This window comes from Leptopilina boulardi, unplaced genomic scaffold (genome assembly GCF_019393585.1).
Source record: "Leptopilina boulardi isolate dan_hultmark-lab unplaced genomic scaffold, ZJU_Lbou_2.1 LbouV2_175, whole genome shotgun sequence".
In the NCBI taxonomy this organism is placed as follows: domain Eukaryota; kingdom Metazoa; phylum Arthropoda; class Insecta; order Hymenoptera; family Figitidae; genus Leptopilina; species Leptopilina boulardi.
Window position 1 is genome coordinate 422,205 of NW_026137724.1, and position 15,472 is coordinate 437,676.

General features: G+C 23.7%; 3 protein-coding genes and 1 long non-coding RNA gene across 11 annotated transcripts in view; 1 reads left to right on the forward strand and 3 right to left on the reverse strand.

Moving 5' to 3' along the window:
• Positions 1–15,472, forward strand: part of LOC127277696 (uncharacterized) — a 34,031-nt gene that overhangs the window by 12,677 nt on the left and 5,882 nt on the right. The window lies entirely within an intron of this gene.
• On the reverse strand, positions 1,412–3,362 carry LOC127277691 (uncharacterized). Of its 7 annotated transcripts, XM_051298990.1 has the most exons (9): positions 3,140–3,353; positions 2,768–3,057; positions 2,569–2,667; positions 2,411–2,470; positions 2,251–2,310; positions 2,092–2,151; positions 1,933–1,992; positions 1,796–1,855; positions 1,412–1,571 (listed from the first exon to the last, which is right to left on the reverse strand). In XM_051298990.1, the coding sequence occupies exons 1-9, from the start codon at positions 3,263–3,265 to the stop codon at positions 1,544–1,546; spliced, it is 843 nt and encodes a 280-aa protein (XP_051154947.1). In that variant the 5' UTR covers positions 3,266–3,353; the 3' UTR covers positions 1,412–1,543. The 7 variants fall into 7 exon arrangements, with proteins under 7 accessions (XP_051154947.1, XP_051154951.1, XP_051154949.1 ...); XM_051298994.1 differs by lacking the exon at positions 2,411–2,470 and having other exon boundaries at positions 3,140–3,362; XM_051298992.1 differs by lacking the exon at positions 2,251–2,310 and having other exon boundaries at positions 3,140–3,347.
• LOC127277684 (uncharacterized) lies at positions 4,306–6,566 on the reverse strand. Its single transcript, XM_051298984.1, has 3 exons — positions 6,404–6,566; positions 4,745–6,138; positions 4,306–4,558 (listed from the first exon to the last, which is right to left on the reverse strand). The coding sequence occupies exons 1-3, from the start codon at positions 6,503–6,505 to the stop codon at positions 4,486–4,488; spliced, it is 1,569 nt and encodes a 522-aa protein (XP_051154941.1). The 5' UTR covers positions 6,506–6,566; the 3' UTR covers positions 4,306–4,485.
• On the reverse strand, positions 7,581–11,466 carry LOC127277685 (splicing factor ESS-2 homolog). 2 transcript variants are annotated; one of them, XR_007842391.1, is made up of 6 exons: positions 11,011–11,466; positions 9,923–10,919; positions 9,495–9,834; positions 8,287–8,508; positions 7,964–8,133; positions 7,581–7,860 (listed from the first exon to the last, which is right to left on the reverse strand). XR_007842391.1 is itself a non-coding variant. In XM_051298985.1 (3 exons), the coding sequence occupies exons 1-3, from the start codon at positions 11,165–11,167 to the stop codon at positions 9,516–9,518; spliced, it is 1,473 nt and encodes a 490-aa protein (XP_051154942.1). In that variant the 5' UTR covers positions 11,168–11,466; the 3' UTR covers positions 9,259–9,515. The 2 variants fall into 2 exon arrangements, 1 of the variants encoding a protein (XP_051154942.1); XM_051298985.1 differs by lacking the exons at positions 7,581–7,860; positions 7,964–8,133; positions 8,287–8,508 and having other exon boundaries at positions 9,259–9,834.

Below are 15,472 nucleotides of genomic sequence, written 5' to 3' on the forward strand. Positions count from 1 at the left end.
TATATTTTTAATTCCCTTCCGGATACCATATGTGAAATCAAATAATTGACTAATTTGTTTGTTTTTTTAATTCTGCATTATTTCCTTCAGGAAGTATCCAAGTGATCAAAATTATGGAAAATAAAAATTTTTGTTTTTAAGAAATATTACGCATGTAGTTCTTGTTTTTCTTTCGTAATAACGAATATGTAGGAAAAGCAAATCGGTTTTTTTTCATTGTAACAGTAAAAAAAATTTATTTATGAAAATTAATAAAACTTGTGAATATTTCAAAAAAAAATCACACATCTAAATTTTCAGTGTTTTGAATTTCATAATAGTCTAATTTTTTTTTAACCAAAGTTTTATTTAACTAATTATACATTTTAATTTCTATTTAATTAAAGTTGTACATAGGATTCTATGTATGATGATTTACACGCAGAGAAATGATTTATTTGAACCAAATAAAATATATTTGAGTTAAATAAACGTATATTTGTCTCAGAGCCTACTAACTTATTTATTTGGCGTAAATAAAAGTTTTATTTGTCAGAAATAAATTTTTCTTTGTCTCAAATAAATTTTTTATTTCAATGAAATAAAATATATTTGCAACAAATAAATGAGTTAGTAGGCTCGGAGACAAATATACCATTTCTCTGAGTGTATAAAAATAAAAGATCAAAGATTTATTGAAATGAAAATTCTACGCCATTTAAATCATTCAATTTTATGAACTTCATGAATTATTACTAAAATTAAATTTTCATTTGAACAAAATTACTATTTCTACATTAAAATCAATTATTCAAGAAAAAAAATCTATTTTTCTTTCTTATAAAACAACTTTTTCTTGAAATAATAACTAAATAAATAACTACTTTGAAATGAATTTTACGTGAAAAACTAATTTTATCTAATATATACCAAAACAAAAATTTTGTCAGTAGAAATTATTTTTATCTACTTGAAAAGTAAATGTTGCCTTGATAAAAAAATTTTATTCACTTTAAAAATAAACTTTGTCAGTGAAATTTATATTTTTATATATCTTAAAAAGTAAATTTTGCCTTGACAAGACATATTTGAAATCAAACTGCTTTGCTTTTTCTTCTCAATCATATTTTTTTTTTTTTTAATACAACAATTATTTACATAAGTATAAAATCTCGGAAAAATGAAACAACAATTTTTATAACAAAAATTTAATAAAAGTTTATTTTTAATTAGATAATTTTAATTTTGTTCGAGATTTCTCTTTTTTTGTATTTTTAACATGAGTATAATGATCTTATTTATAAATTCAGAAAAAATATCTGAGGAATCGAAATTAAATTGCTATAATTTTATTGTACTTAAAAAATAGTTCAATAATCAGCAAGAAAAAAAGGAATGTTTTAATAAATAGTAAGCTCATTTTTTTGTTTAATATAAAAATTATATTTATTATTTTATTTATATATAGTTTTTATTAGAAGTATATTACAATGTAATTTTTTTTTATATTAGTCATTTAGTCAATGATGACTAAATCGTCATTAAATGTAATATTTTTCCACTGCTACCAACTCTCAGCATATTCATCAAAACTGAAAAAAAGAATAATTATTAATTTTTTTATTTCAACAATTATTATGTTTCACAATTAATTTCTTGAAATCAAGTAACTCATTATTTTTAAAATTAAATTAAAAGTATTTTTAATATGAAAAAAAATATTTATAAAAATGATTGTTAATTTTTTTTTTCTTTTTTTTTTAATAATGAAGATTTGATATATTTCACTGTAATATATTATGAAAAATTGTCATACCTTGGAATGGAATCATTGATCACATAGTAAAGATTCTGGGGTTCATCATTTTCATCAAAACTGTAATAAAAGAAAGAAAAAATTTTTCAATTAAAATTTATAAATATTATTTTAAACTTGAAAAAAAGAGAATAAACCTTTGAATAGAATCATTGATTTCATCATAATGATGTTGAGGTTCTTCAAACTCGTCAAAACTGTGAAAAAAATTTCATTTTAATTTAAAAAAAATGTAAATCAATTTTCAATTAAGATTCATAAATATTTTTATAGTTTGAAATGAAAATGAAATGAACCTTGGAATTGAATCATTGATCTCATCATAATGATGTTGAGGTTCTTCAAACTCGTCAAAACTGTGAAAAAAATTTTATTTTAATTTAAAAAAAATGTAAATTAATTTTCAATTAAGATTTATAAATATTTTTATAGTTTGAAATGAAAATGAAATGAACCTTGGAATTGAATCATTGATCTCATCATAATGATGTTGAGGTTCTTCAAACTCGTCAAAACTGTGAAAAAAATTTCATTTTAATTTAAAAAAAATGTAAAATAATTTTCAATTAAGATTTTGTAAATATTTTTATAGTTTGAAATGAAAATGAAATGAACCTTGGAATTGAATCATTGATCTCATCATAATGATGTTGAGGTTTTTCAAATTCGTCAAAACTGTAAAAAAGATAAAAAATTTTAATTTAAAAAGATTTGAAATTTATTTTTAAATTAAGATTTATAAATATTATTCTAAAATTGAAAAAAAAATAAACCTTCGAATAGAATCATTGATCTCATCGTAATAATGTTGAGGATGAGGTTCATCATAATGACACTGGGATGGTTGAAAATTTTCATCGAATTCAACAAAACTAAAAAGAAAATAAAATACACAATTAATTTTTAATAGTTTTTTTTTATTAAATTGTTCAAGAAGAATCTTTTTTTTTTTTTAATAAAAAATAATCATACTCTGGTGTAGGATTGTCGTTTTCATCTGATGAAATAGTAAATGAGTCAATTAATTTAAAATCAGTAGGACCACTTGTATTTATATTCGTACATGTTTTTTTGCAATTTTTTATACGACATTCATATCGAGAACAAAGTTTTTTAGATTTTGATTTACGATTATTATAATATTTTAACGAACGTTGTAATTTTGGACTTGTAATTATAATTGCATTTCTTCTTGCAGGACAATCAAAATCCAACTCACTTGAATGATGTTGTATAAAATCATTTGATTTTTGAGGCACTTTCTAAAATATTATAAAATACGAAATTATATTTTTTTTAATTTAAAAATTTAATATTAATAAAAATATTCCATTGTTACATTACCTTACAATCAAGACTAATACGGTTAAGGCAGTTACAATTAGAATTTTCGAATGTCAAAGTGACAATAATTAAAAAAAGTAATGAAACTGTCGTCTTCATTTTTGAACTGTAACTTTTTTTTGACATTACAACTGATGAGTTGATGAGATTTAAATATCCTTCCGATCTCTCGAAAATAAATTTAATTTCCTGTTTAAAAATTTATATCAATAATTTCATATATGTTTAAACATTAAAAACCGGAAGTATTGCAAATTTAATATATTTTAAATTCTCCGGATACGGAATTTATTAATCATTTTTATAATTTTTGTCAAGATATAGTGTTTATTGTTTTTTTTTTTCAAATTGAGTAATAATGTATATTTTTTTCTTTGGATCCATTTTATTCATATAGTTAGAATATAATATTCTTAAAATAAGAATATTTTTCCAATTTAATAATTTTATTTTCTCTATTTTATTTTTAAATTCAGTAAAATAAGAAAGATAATTTTAAAAACATTTTGTTTTGTTTGTTTGTATTTTTTTTTAAACTTGCTTGGTATTAAAGTCACGTAATTACGCGATTGACATTGTACATGAATATTGTGACCCAGTTAAAGAAAAGTTTCAAAATTTTGCTGAATCAAAAAATAATCGCGCAATTCACTTTCATTTTTTGTTAACTAATCAATTGCGATATAATTTTATTTTAAAATTACAAATCTTTTGTTATTTTCTTTAAAAAAAATAATCATCAAATTGTGTCAAATTTATCAATATTTCACAAAGAATTTCACAAATAATAATTACATATTATAATAAATTTTGCAAATTATTATTATATTATTTATATTATTATTAATATCAAAATAATTTAATTCTATATTTTATTAAAGTGTTATTCAAAAAATAAATCATTTTTTTATGAAAATCAGTTATGACGACTAATAGCCAATGATAACTTTTTACAATATTAATTTTGTACATTTTTTTAGAATAGTAATACTATATTTTTTTAATTGAAATAATTTTGATTATTTTAAATTAAAATTTAGTCTTAATTTACCAAAATTGGTTTAAAACTGAAAAAAATATTTTAAAATTGATTAAAAATTAATTTGTGAAATTTAAATAGGAAGGTAATAATAATTTTTATTTTTTTTTTACGATTTTGTTAAATTTTTTATTTTACTTTATCAATCTCATATATTCGTTTGTGTGGTTATTTAAGAAAAAATGAAACAATGTATTTTTTATTTATTAAGTTTCTTAATGAATATTTATCATTAAGTTTAAAGTAACATTATTTATAATCACATTATATTGTCAAATTTTTATGATTTAATACAATTATTCAGTTTTTAATAATAATACCATCTATTTGTATTGGCATCGTGATAATATACTGGAGAACTATAGACTTCTTCATCCCAACTGAAAAACAGATGAAAATATACTTATTAAGAATATATTTTTTTTTTTATATTTATTTTGTATATAAATTGTTGTATTAAAAATTTGTGTTGGAAAAAAAATTGATGTTTTTATATATAAAAAAAAAATGATGAATTATTTTCGTCAAATTAATTTTTTAAAAAATTCTTTTAATTACACACATACCTCATCATTGATGGACTGAATTTTTGATTATTGTCAGTAAATTCATCGTCAGATAATTCATCATAGCTAATTGGTGGGTAATTATTGTTGGAATATTGATAATTCTCTAAGTTTAGTGAATCAGGACTGATTCGTTTTGTTTCTGATTGTAAATTACGGTCGTAGTAAAGATTTCGTGAAATAGGTGACGATTGTGGTGGCCATTGTCTTGATGGACGAATTACATTATCAATTTGATTTGGATAATTCATTGCTGCTTGTTGTTGTTGTTGTTGTAAATATTGCATTTGAGCATAATCTGGCTGGACTGATCTCATTCCTGATTGTAAATTACGGTCGAAATAATTATTTTCTGAATTAGGTGACGCTTGTGTTGGCCATTGTCTTGATGGACGAATTACATTATCAATTTGATTTGGATAATTCATTGATTCTTGTTGTTGTAAATATTGCATTTGAGCATAATCTGGCTGAACTGATCTCATTCCTGATTGTATATTATTGTCGAAATAATAATTTTGTGAATTAGGTGACGCTTGTGGTGGCCATTGTCTTGAAGGACGAATTACATTATCAATTTGATTTGGATAATTCAATGATGCTTTATGTTCTTCTAAATATTGCATTTGAGCATAATCTGGCTGGACTGATCTCATTTCTGATTGTATATTATTGTCGAAGTAACGATTTTGTAAATTAGGTGACGGTTGTGGTATCCATTCTCTTAGAAAACGAATTTCATTATTTGGATAAATTAATCTTTCTTTATGTTGTGGTAATGGAGTGGATTTAATAGTTTCAGGCCCTTGTAAAATTGTTATCAATGCAGATCGTGATAGTGGTTGTTGTCGGTTATTTTCCAAATCTGTATTTAAATATCTTCGTGGTTGATTATTAGATTGGTCAGTTAGAGATGTTTCTAGAATCAGTGGAGCATTATGTTGAGAACGTTGCCAGTTAGAAGATTTGGATTGAGGAGGTCTTTCAGGATTATGTTCGGAACTTCGAAATATAGTTTGTGGACTAGCCTGACGATTTCCATAACCGTAATTTCGAGCTTCATTTACTGGTTCTTGTGTACCTGAATTTTCAGGTAGAATTGGTGTTTCCGGTGGAGCTGGTTTTGCTGATGACTCAGCTGGAGCTACTGGTACTGCAGGTACTGCAGGTACTGCAGGTCCTGTAGGAGCTGTTGGAGCTATTGGAGCTGTTGGACCTGTCGGAGCTATTGGAGCTGCTGAATTTATTGCTCCTGAATTTATTGCTCCTGACTGTGGTGGAGGAATATATGATGGTGCTTGAACATTAGACGGTTGTGCAACAGAATAATAATTTTGATATCCATATCCTGGATAACAATATTGTTGTTGCGGATAATATCCCGAAGAATATGTCTGAAATAAAAACAATAAGATCCATTAAATAAAGCTAATCAATGAGAAATTTTTCACCACATTATCAAAATTATCCTAAAAGAATTTTACTTTTAATTCAACAGATGTTTCGAAATAAACAAAATTTCCAAACCAGTACTTTCATAATACAAAATAAAAAATGATATGAACAGAAAAAAGGAGCATAATATTAAAAAAAAAAAAAAAAAAAAAAAAAAATGATAATACTAGTATAATGAAAAAAATTATATATTTAGTACATTACATTTCCGTATCCTGAATAAACAGCGTCATTGACACCACCAAATAAAAAGGCATCAGTTGCCAATGTATAGACAAGAAAAGTTAATTGAATTGCCCTTTTCATATTGATGATAATTTACAAACTAGATTCTGCCATGAAACTGACAGAAGCAATGAAAGAGTGTTAAATATACTCTCGTTATTTGAGGAAATTTTTTTTCCTGTTTTGATATATCTCACAAAAACTTGAAGATCATTGATCACAAGTTTACATTTAAATATGCAACTAAAATACGGAAGGAATATTTACAGTGTTGCAATGATTAAATATATATTTTGAGATGAAATTTTTGTTATTAAAGCAATATGAAAATAAATCAATAAAGCAATAAAGCGTTTCCTTGTGGATGACTTCAATATGCAATTAATGACAAAAATTTATTAAACTTGATTTATTTTCATCAGGAAGAATATTGACGGGTTCATTGAACTGAAAATAATTAATTTAATTGAAAGAAAAATATTGATATAATTTTGAGAAATTGAAAAAAACGGATATTCTGCTTTAAAATAAAATAAACATTTTCTAAAAATAATACTACTTTTTTTTTTAAAGGAAAAGATAATTTTTTTCTTACTAGAAAAATTCTATTAAAAATGAGGAATTATACTAAAAGAAAAAAAAAACTTTTTAGCTTTTATAAATTTTTACAAAACAGATGTATAATAAAAAATATATGATACTTTATAAAAACGTACATATATGCGGAAAGCTGTATTTCAAAATAGAAGAAAAGAACATTTTTCTTATTGCAATTTGCGTAAAACGCCATATGGTAGTTAAACTTCTCAGTATCCCTTTTTCCATTCGAACATCTTTATGATCCGTTGACAAGCATACTTTAGGGTCGGAAGTGAAAAGTAAATTGTAAATCTCGCTGAGCACACATGCGGTGTGCACGCACTATCTTTCCATTATAAAACATATATATATATAACATATAACAAAAATCTGTGATCTCTTGTAGGTGTCATGCAGTTATCACAAATTGTCTTTTTAAAATAAAATGCAACACTTGATTAATTTAATATTACAAAATTAGATAAAAATAAATGGATTGCATTTTATATATTTTAATAATGCACATGAACAATTACATGTGAAATTGAGTATACAATATCGAAATAAATAAAATTAATTGAATAAAAATGTATATTTATTAAAAATAAATTCAGTTTTTATACATATAATATTTTGATAATACAATGTATACAAAATTTTTCGTTGATCATAATATATTTGACAGAATAATATTAATTATCAAAATTTCCTATATATATTTTATAATATACGAGTATATAACATTAATTTAATTTTTATTAATTAATATTTTAATTACTGGTGTTGAAAAATTGATGAATTCGAATTTTAAAACTAAACCATTGGGTTGTAATTATTGCCATAATTAAAACAACATTCTGTAACAGAAAATAAATGATATTAATTTCTCTGTTAAGATTAATTAAAAAAAACTTTTATTATGACATTAAATATAGAACTATAATTAAATTTAAAAAATACCTTCTAAACAATCACATGAATGACTAGGTAAAATTCGAATTTCATTTTTACGAGGTGAATATCTACGAGATGATCCTTTTGGTTTATTTGACAATTTTATTTGTTCAATTGTCGGCGTCAAATTCACTGTTAACAAAGGACTATTTTGATATGAACCTTGTGACTGAAAACTAAAACAATCGAAAGCAATTTAACAATATAATTATTAATACACTTTATTAATTTTTGTTTCAACATTAAATTAATATTGATAAGTAAAGAAAATTATTCCTTTTTTTATATTGAAAAATATGAACGAAATAATAGTAAACAAATAATGTTACCTGGATAATAATTGTTTCAGTAAATTTTCCTTATATTTTAATAAGCCTCTTAATGTCTCAAAGAATTGTGACAATTTTAATGAAGAATTTCGATTTCGTAATGAAGGTGTTCCAGATGATTTAGAATATTGACATGCATTAGGAATGGCGCCATTAATTCCAAGTCCACATTTTAATCCACAAATATTAAAATTTGAATTCAAACCCGCCGATAAACCATCACTATGATAAATTAAAGTAATTGTTAATATGAAAATGACAGATTTTAATAACTCCATTTTTTTTAAAAAATTGATTTCGTTAATCTTTCTTTCGAAGAACTCAATTCATCAGCGAGTTTCGATAAATTAATTATTTACTTCCTTGTATACATTATTAAATATCTGTGAATTTAAATATTTTTCCAATGTGGAAAAATAAGATTCAATGTTTCAAAAATACTTTAAAATATGATTATACAATTTTTTAATAGTTACATTTAATAAAATATACTTTAATGTATTATATAATAATTAGTAATAATAATAAAAAAAAATTTTTAATATATGAGAGATAAATATAATAACTAAAGAAGTTGGATGTATAAAAAGGAGACAATTAATATTCTCTTTCTATCTGAAAATGTTTAATTTTTAATTCTAAAATTAAATTACAGCAATAAACATATATTTTTCAAGCATTCTTTAAATAAAAAATTTAAAGTATATTCTTAAGAATAAAGACAGTAAATTTTTTTCGCAATGACAAAACGTTTTATGAATTTTTGATGACAAGTTTAAATTCAATAATAATGACATAATCAGCATAATAAACAAATCGTCATTAAATGTTTCGAGATACATTATTAAAAAAAAAAAATACTAACAAATATTTTAATGATTAATTTTTTATACAATGTATATTGTAAAAGAAAACTCTTTTCTTAATATTTATTAAATTTAATGTAATTTTTATAATAATATAAAGTTTACATATATATATATATATTTCGTTTATTTTATTTATCTATTTTTGTACTTTTATAATTGTTATATACTTTTTACATTTATTATATACTTTTTCTCATTTTATATCTTTTTTTTTTACTATTTAGCAAATAAATAAAAATTAATTACATCGTTAATTATCACTTAATGTGCTCTTTTTTGATAATTCATAAGAAAATATGAAATTAAAAGAGAGAGAGAAATTAAAAAAAAAGTACGTACATATAAATATCGTTAATTTTTTCAATTATTGAAAAAATCTGAAGCCCTTTGTCTTTGAATAGGAAGTTTAAGTAAATTGTCTGTTGAGACAGGTTCTTGAGAATCTGTTGAAACAATATTCATTTTTGCAATATTTTGCGAAGATTGTCGATTTTTTCCCAAAATTAATGTACCCGGTGTACCTGGTGTTCGTACACCAATAGACGGTGTTCGTGATTTTGATCTTGATCTCGAAGAAATTGGCGATGGAGTTCCAATAATTTTTAATTTTTGAGTTGCTAATCTACGAGCTGCTGGTGACATTGTACTTAAACGATCAATTGTTGATTTTGGTGATGGTCTGTAAAAATAAAATAAAAATTATTAGAATTTTTAAATGAAGGAAAAATAAGCGATATGGAATTTTTTTGTAAAAAAAAAAAAATTACGTTGCCAATGATCTTCTTGCAGCTTCCAAAGCTTTGATTTTTCTATCCCTATGTCTTTCGCCAGCTTTTTCAGCGAGTTGAAAGGCAATTTGTTCTCTCTTTGGTGGTTCTGCCATTCTAAATGATAGTCCTTGATTTGCCCTTAATAGTGGTGTATCACCTCCATCTAATCTAAATGGTGTACCTTCTATTTGACCCCATGTCATAAGTGGACTTTCACATTCACCAGGTCGTGGACTTGGTGTTGCGACAATACTAAATCCATTTATTCTAGGTGTTTGATTTTTAACGACCTCCTTACCATCAACACCTATTTTACCATCATTTACTTTTGATTGTGATTTTGCTAATTCGCTGATTGTCTCTTTATTTTGTTGTTCATTAAAGGGATTAACAGTGAGTCGTGTATTTGTGTGAATAACTTCTTGTTTTTGTTTTGCCATTTCAATTTTTTCATCTGTTGTTAATTCCACACCATCGGGAACGTACATAATATAATTTTTATTTGTATAATTCCACATTTCCAATTCTTTTGGTTTTTCATTTGTCTCAATGGCTAATGATTTTTCTTTTTCTAACGCGAGAATTTTTGCTGTTTCCTCATTTTTATATAACCAGGCGTATTTTAATTTATGTCGTTTTTCAACTTCGGCCATAATTTCCTGAAAACTGGCATTATCTTCACTTGTATGAGATCTAAGATAATTATCTAATCCAATTTTACAATCATTGGTAATTTCGGATTTTGCTAAATTTATGAAAGATTCATCTTTAGAAGGTAGGTCAGTTGAAGTTCCTGAATTGTCATCATTTCTACGAAGTGGTGTTTCAAATGTAGCAGGACTTGCAGGTCGTTCTGTAACTGGTCTACCTGAACTATATTTTTCATATAATTCTCGCATTCGTTTCACGTCGTTTTGTTCCAAGGCCTCTAAATATTCATTTTGGGCTTTCAATTTCTTTAAATCAGGAAAGAAATCCCTTTCAATTATGTTTCCTAAAAATTAATAATTGAGAAATTTAGTAAAGGAATTTTTTTCTACTTCTAAATAATCAATTATATATGTAAAATAAAGTTAATATCTTACCCATATTGCCAATGTAAGTGTCTTCATCTAAAATTTTAACACGATAACAATTACTCTTTTTGGCAACACCAATTGGTTTTTTGAATATTGCCAAATCTTTAATATTTCTCGCTGCTTCCAGAGCACGAATTCCTGGTGAATCCATTGGTGAGCACATGATTTATTAATGTAAATTAAAATATCGATAATTAATAATTATTGATAAAATAACAAATAAAAATATATCAACAATATTAGAAAAATTTTGAGGTTATCTTAATATACAATTTCATGTGTTGTGAAATTCATATAACTTTTTTACATTCTCTATTTTTTTAATAATTTCACAGTTTAATGAAACTAGTTTTACAAGAAAAAACTATTTTTTTTTTTAAACAATTATAATAATGATTGTTGAATAAAAATAAACGCACAAAAAAACATCAATTTTGACAGATAGTAAAACATCACTGGGAAGTGGCGCCATCAGTGACGTTTCTCGTTACTATCTTAAGCGCATTTTTAAATTTGAAAATAAATTATTTGTATAAGTACATAAATAAATAAGATTGGAAATTTTTTAAAAAATAATTTATAATCGAAGAAAATGTGTCTAAATTTTAGATATTTAATAATGTAAATGTTAAATATTGTAAATAGTGTAAAAAAAATGATTTTCAAAGTGAAAATCATTTTAACTTGAGAAAGTGATGGTAGAAACGAAAATGTTGACAGACATAATGAGGATTCCTGCGGTGATATAGGATACGTGTGTCGACTAAACAACAGTTAAACTTCCAGACATTTACAAATTTATAGAAAATAGAAAACAATAAAAATTATTATTTTAACATGTGTTTTAAAACATTAAGCAAATATATTTTAATTCCTTTTAATAGAAACAACTTTATTAAGAATTTGTCAAGATTATTTTATGGAAAAAATAATTTATATTTTCAAAAATAATTTAATAATTAAGAAATTAATTTATTAAAATTAAGTTTATAAATGTGAAAATAATTTAATTTTTGTTTTCAATTTTTACAATTATTTATTTTTTTTAGTTAAAATATTTTAATAAATTAAATTATATTTTATTAAATAATTACATTTAAAAAAAAAATTAATAAGTGCCATTTAAAGAAAAAATCAATTTAAATAAATATAAATATTATAAATTCTTTGTAATATGATACAAATTAATTGGCCTGTCAACTATTTATTTTTTCTTTTTTTTTACTATAGATATAAATTATAAGGATCATTCCCCTTTTATTTATATGTTCTTAAGGTAAACTTTTCGAAGTCGAAAATCACTGGCAATGTCTGTCTTCACAGAGACCACAGAGCTTGCTTGGACGTTTTTTTTTTACATGATGACAGATATCTTCCTTCCTTTCTTTTTATTTTTATTTATCATCTCGCAATTCGCGTTTTTTTATCTCGCATTTTTTTTTAAATTCTATATTGAAAATCAATTATCAAAAAATAATCGAAAAAAATTTTTTTTACCAAATTTTTTTTTTTTATAATAATTCTAATTTCTATTTTTATTAATTCTAATAATAATTAATAATATAATAATTTAATTGAAAAATAGAAAAAGAAAATTAATTATTATTCTTCTGTTTTTTATTGTATAATATGATTTAATGATCAAAAATTTTTACAAAAGAGGTGGGATATATAAATGCAAAAGAAGACATTTTTTCTCGCATTTTTTTTTAAATTCTATATTGAAAATCAATTATCAAAAAATAATCGAAAAAATTTTTTTTTACCAAATTTTTTTTTTTTTATAATAATTCTAATTTCTATTTTTATTAATTCTAATAATAATTAATAATAATAATTGAATTGAAAAATAGAAAAAGAAAATTCTTTTTTTTTATTGTAAAATATGATTTAAAGATCAAAAATTTTTACAAAAGAGGTGGGATATATAAATGCAAAAGAAGACAAATAGAATTGTATAAAGAGTAAACAAGCGAGGTGCGATTTGACGCGTGTGCACTTTGGTCCATTCAAAGAGAATCTTGCAAAGAAGTTTTACATCAAGAATCTTTGAATATAACCGGTGGCTGGAATCTTTAAATCTGTCATTGCAGCCATATTCGTGTGATGTTGAGAACGCAAAAGTAACTCCTCCGCAAGTTTATTCCTACTTATTTCGCAGGATATGCTCACTTTATATATACATTTGCCAAAAATTATTTTTGGTATTTCATTTTAATAATACACACCATTCAAATTATTCATGTCATATAGAGGAAATTTTAGGAAACCAACTTGTGTATGTTTTAATATCAGAAAAATTTCAAATTATCCAAATTTTTCTCATATTTAATTTTTTATATAATTTTTTTGTCAATATGAATATTTTATTTTTTTGAAAAGAAATTTAAAATATATAAAAGTTGAAAGAATTTTTATTGTAAGATAAAAAAAAAAAATAGTCGTGAGACAAAAATTTGTGCCGAATATAATATACAAATGAGTGAAATAAATCTTTCTAATTTAACGGTGGTTGGTTTTTGGATCAAAAGCCGACAAATGAATCGCTTGAATAAAAATGCATCTTCGCCCCAATGATGGTGTGTCTCGAAAAGGTCGCGATCGTTGTAGTTCCAAGGGCTATGAATCCGTCATCGCTGTGGCGACAATCCTGGAGTAATGGCGGTGACAAACTGTCTCTAGTGCTCGCGGGCTTTTATTATAGTTTTCCCAGCAGCTTATGTAAATCAAATCCAACTAATTAAATTAGTCAACTAAAATTGAAAAAAAAATTCCTGATTTTTTATTTTATAATGAAAAAATTTTTCTCTATAAGAGAATTAATTTATAATTAAAAACCGTGTCTTAAAATTAATTACTCCAAATTTTCAAAGATAACAAAATTTATAATGTCGAATTATGAATTTATTTATTTTTTTTTTTTTTGTTCAAAGTCGATGACATTTAAATTACATGCGTCTAAATCAAAATGTTTTCGTATATATATATAAAATTATAAACGGATTATATATATATATATTATTACGAAAGCATTTGATTTACAAATGACGCTGACACCTTTAGCTTCAAAGTGTCTTCGCCTCACTAATGTTTTCTGCAAAGGTATTAAGTGCTCAATGTAGAGCATGAATTTTCCTGTTATAAACAATCGATTGAACATTTATTTTGACAAAGGAGCCGTTGATATACATATCAAAAACTTAATGAATATTTACACAAAAAATTATTATTATTTCGTTTCTAGAAAATTTTTTTTTTTTTTTTTTTATTTAATATTCATATTTTTAAGAATTTGAGAACATAAATATTTTATATACTTCAAGAACAGTCACGATTCGATGATAAAATTTGTTTTTACACTTTTGTAAAACGTCAGTAAAAAAATTTTTTTTCAAGAATTTGTGCAAATTATGCAAAACAAAAAATTTACAATAAAATTTTAATATTTGAAATAAATATAGGTAGTCACGATTCGATGATAAAAATTGTTTTTACACTTTTGTAAAACGTCAGTAAAAAAATTTTTTTTCAAGAATTTGTGCATATTATGCAAAACAAAAAATTTATAATAAAATTTTAATATTTGAAATAAATATATAGTTAGGTGAATAAAATTTTATATTTAATTAATTTATGCATTTTTAATAAGGGAATTTTTTTTTGAAATTAAAAAAAATCAAATTAGAAATTTTTTGCCTGAAATTATTTATTGAAATTTGAGGTGTAATAGGAGCAAAAGTATGGATCATGTTAATTTTTTTTTTTTTTTTTTTGAAATTTGAGCAAGATATACACGTGTATGTTAAAAGTTAAAAACACGCGGGTGGCCTCCATATTATATACACGAAGCAAGTAGAAATTAACGACACAAAAATGAGACTTTCCAGACTGTCTTCCAAGGGTCATCGAGTGCAGAATGCAGCCACCCTTAACGAGTTCCTATATAGGGATGGTATTTCTTCAGTAAAGAAATCCTCTATAGAAAAAATTATATTCATAAAAAAAAACACACACACACACAAAAAGAAAGTGAATAAAAAAATAAATATAAAATACAATTTTTATTATTAATTTCTTTATCAAATTAAAATAATAATAGTACGATTTAAAAAATTTGTTAACATTACATCAAATTGAATTTTTTTTTTTAATTTGTACTGAAAAAATATTAAATTATAGTTACAATATTGTTTAAAAAAAAATTTTCTAAAATTTAAACGATTATATACTTTGATGTCGTTGTATATTGAGCGCGAGATGAAAATTTGTCTTTAAATATACAATAATGTATAAATGAAGAGTCTCAGTTTACTGTAAAGAAGCCGCTACAAAAGAGATGCTGCGAGCATTTCGGTGGTCCATAACGGCGCCGGTTGTAAAATCTGCAAATATTCTTTCATCTCAACAGTTCCTCACCTAAAAGGATTTAACCTTTTGTTAAGTGACACCGACGAGCGAATACTTTTAT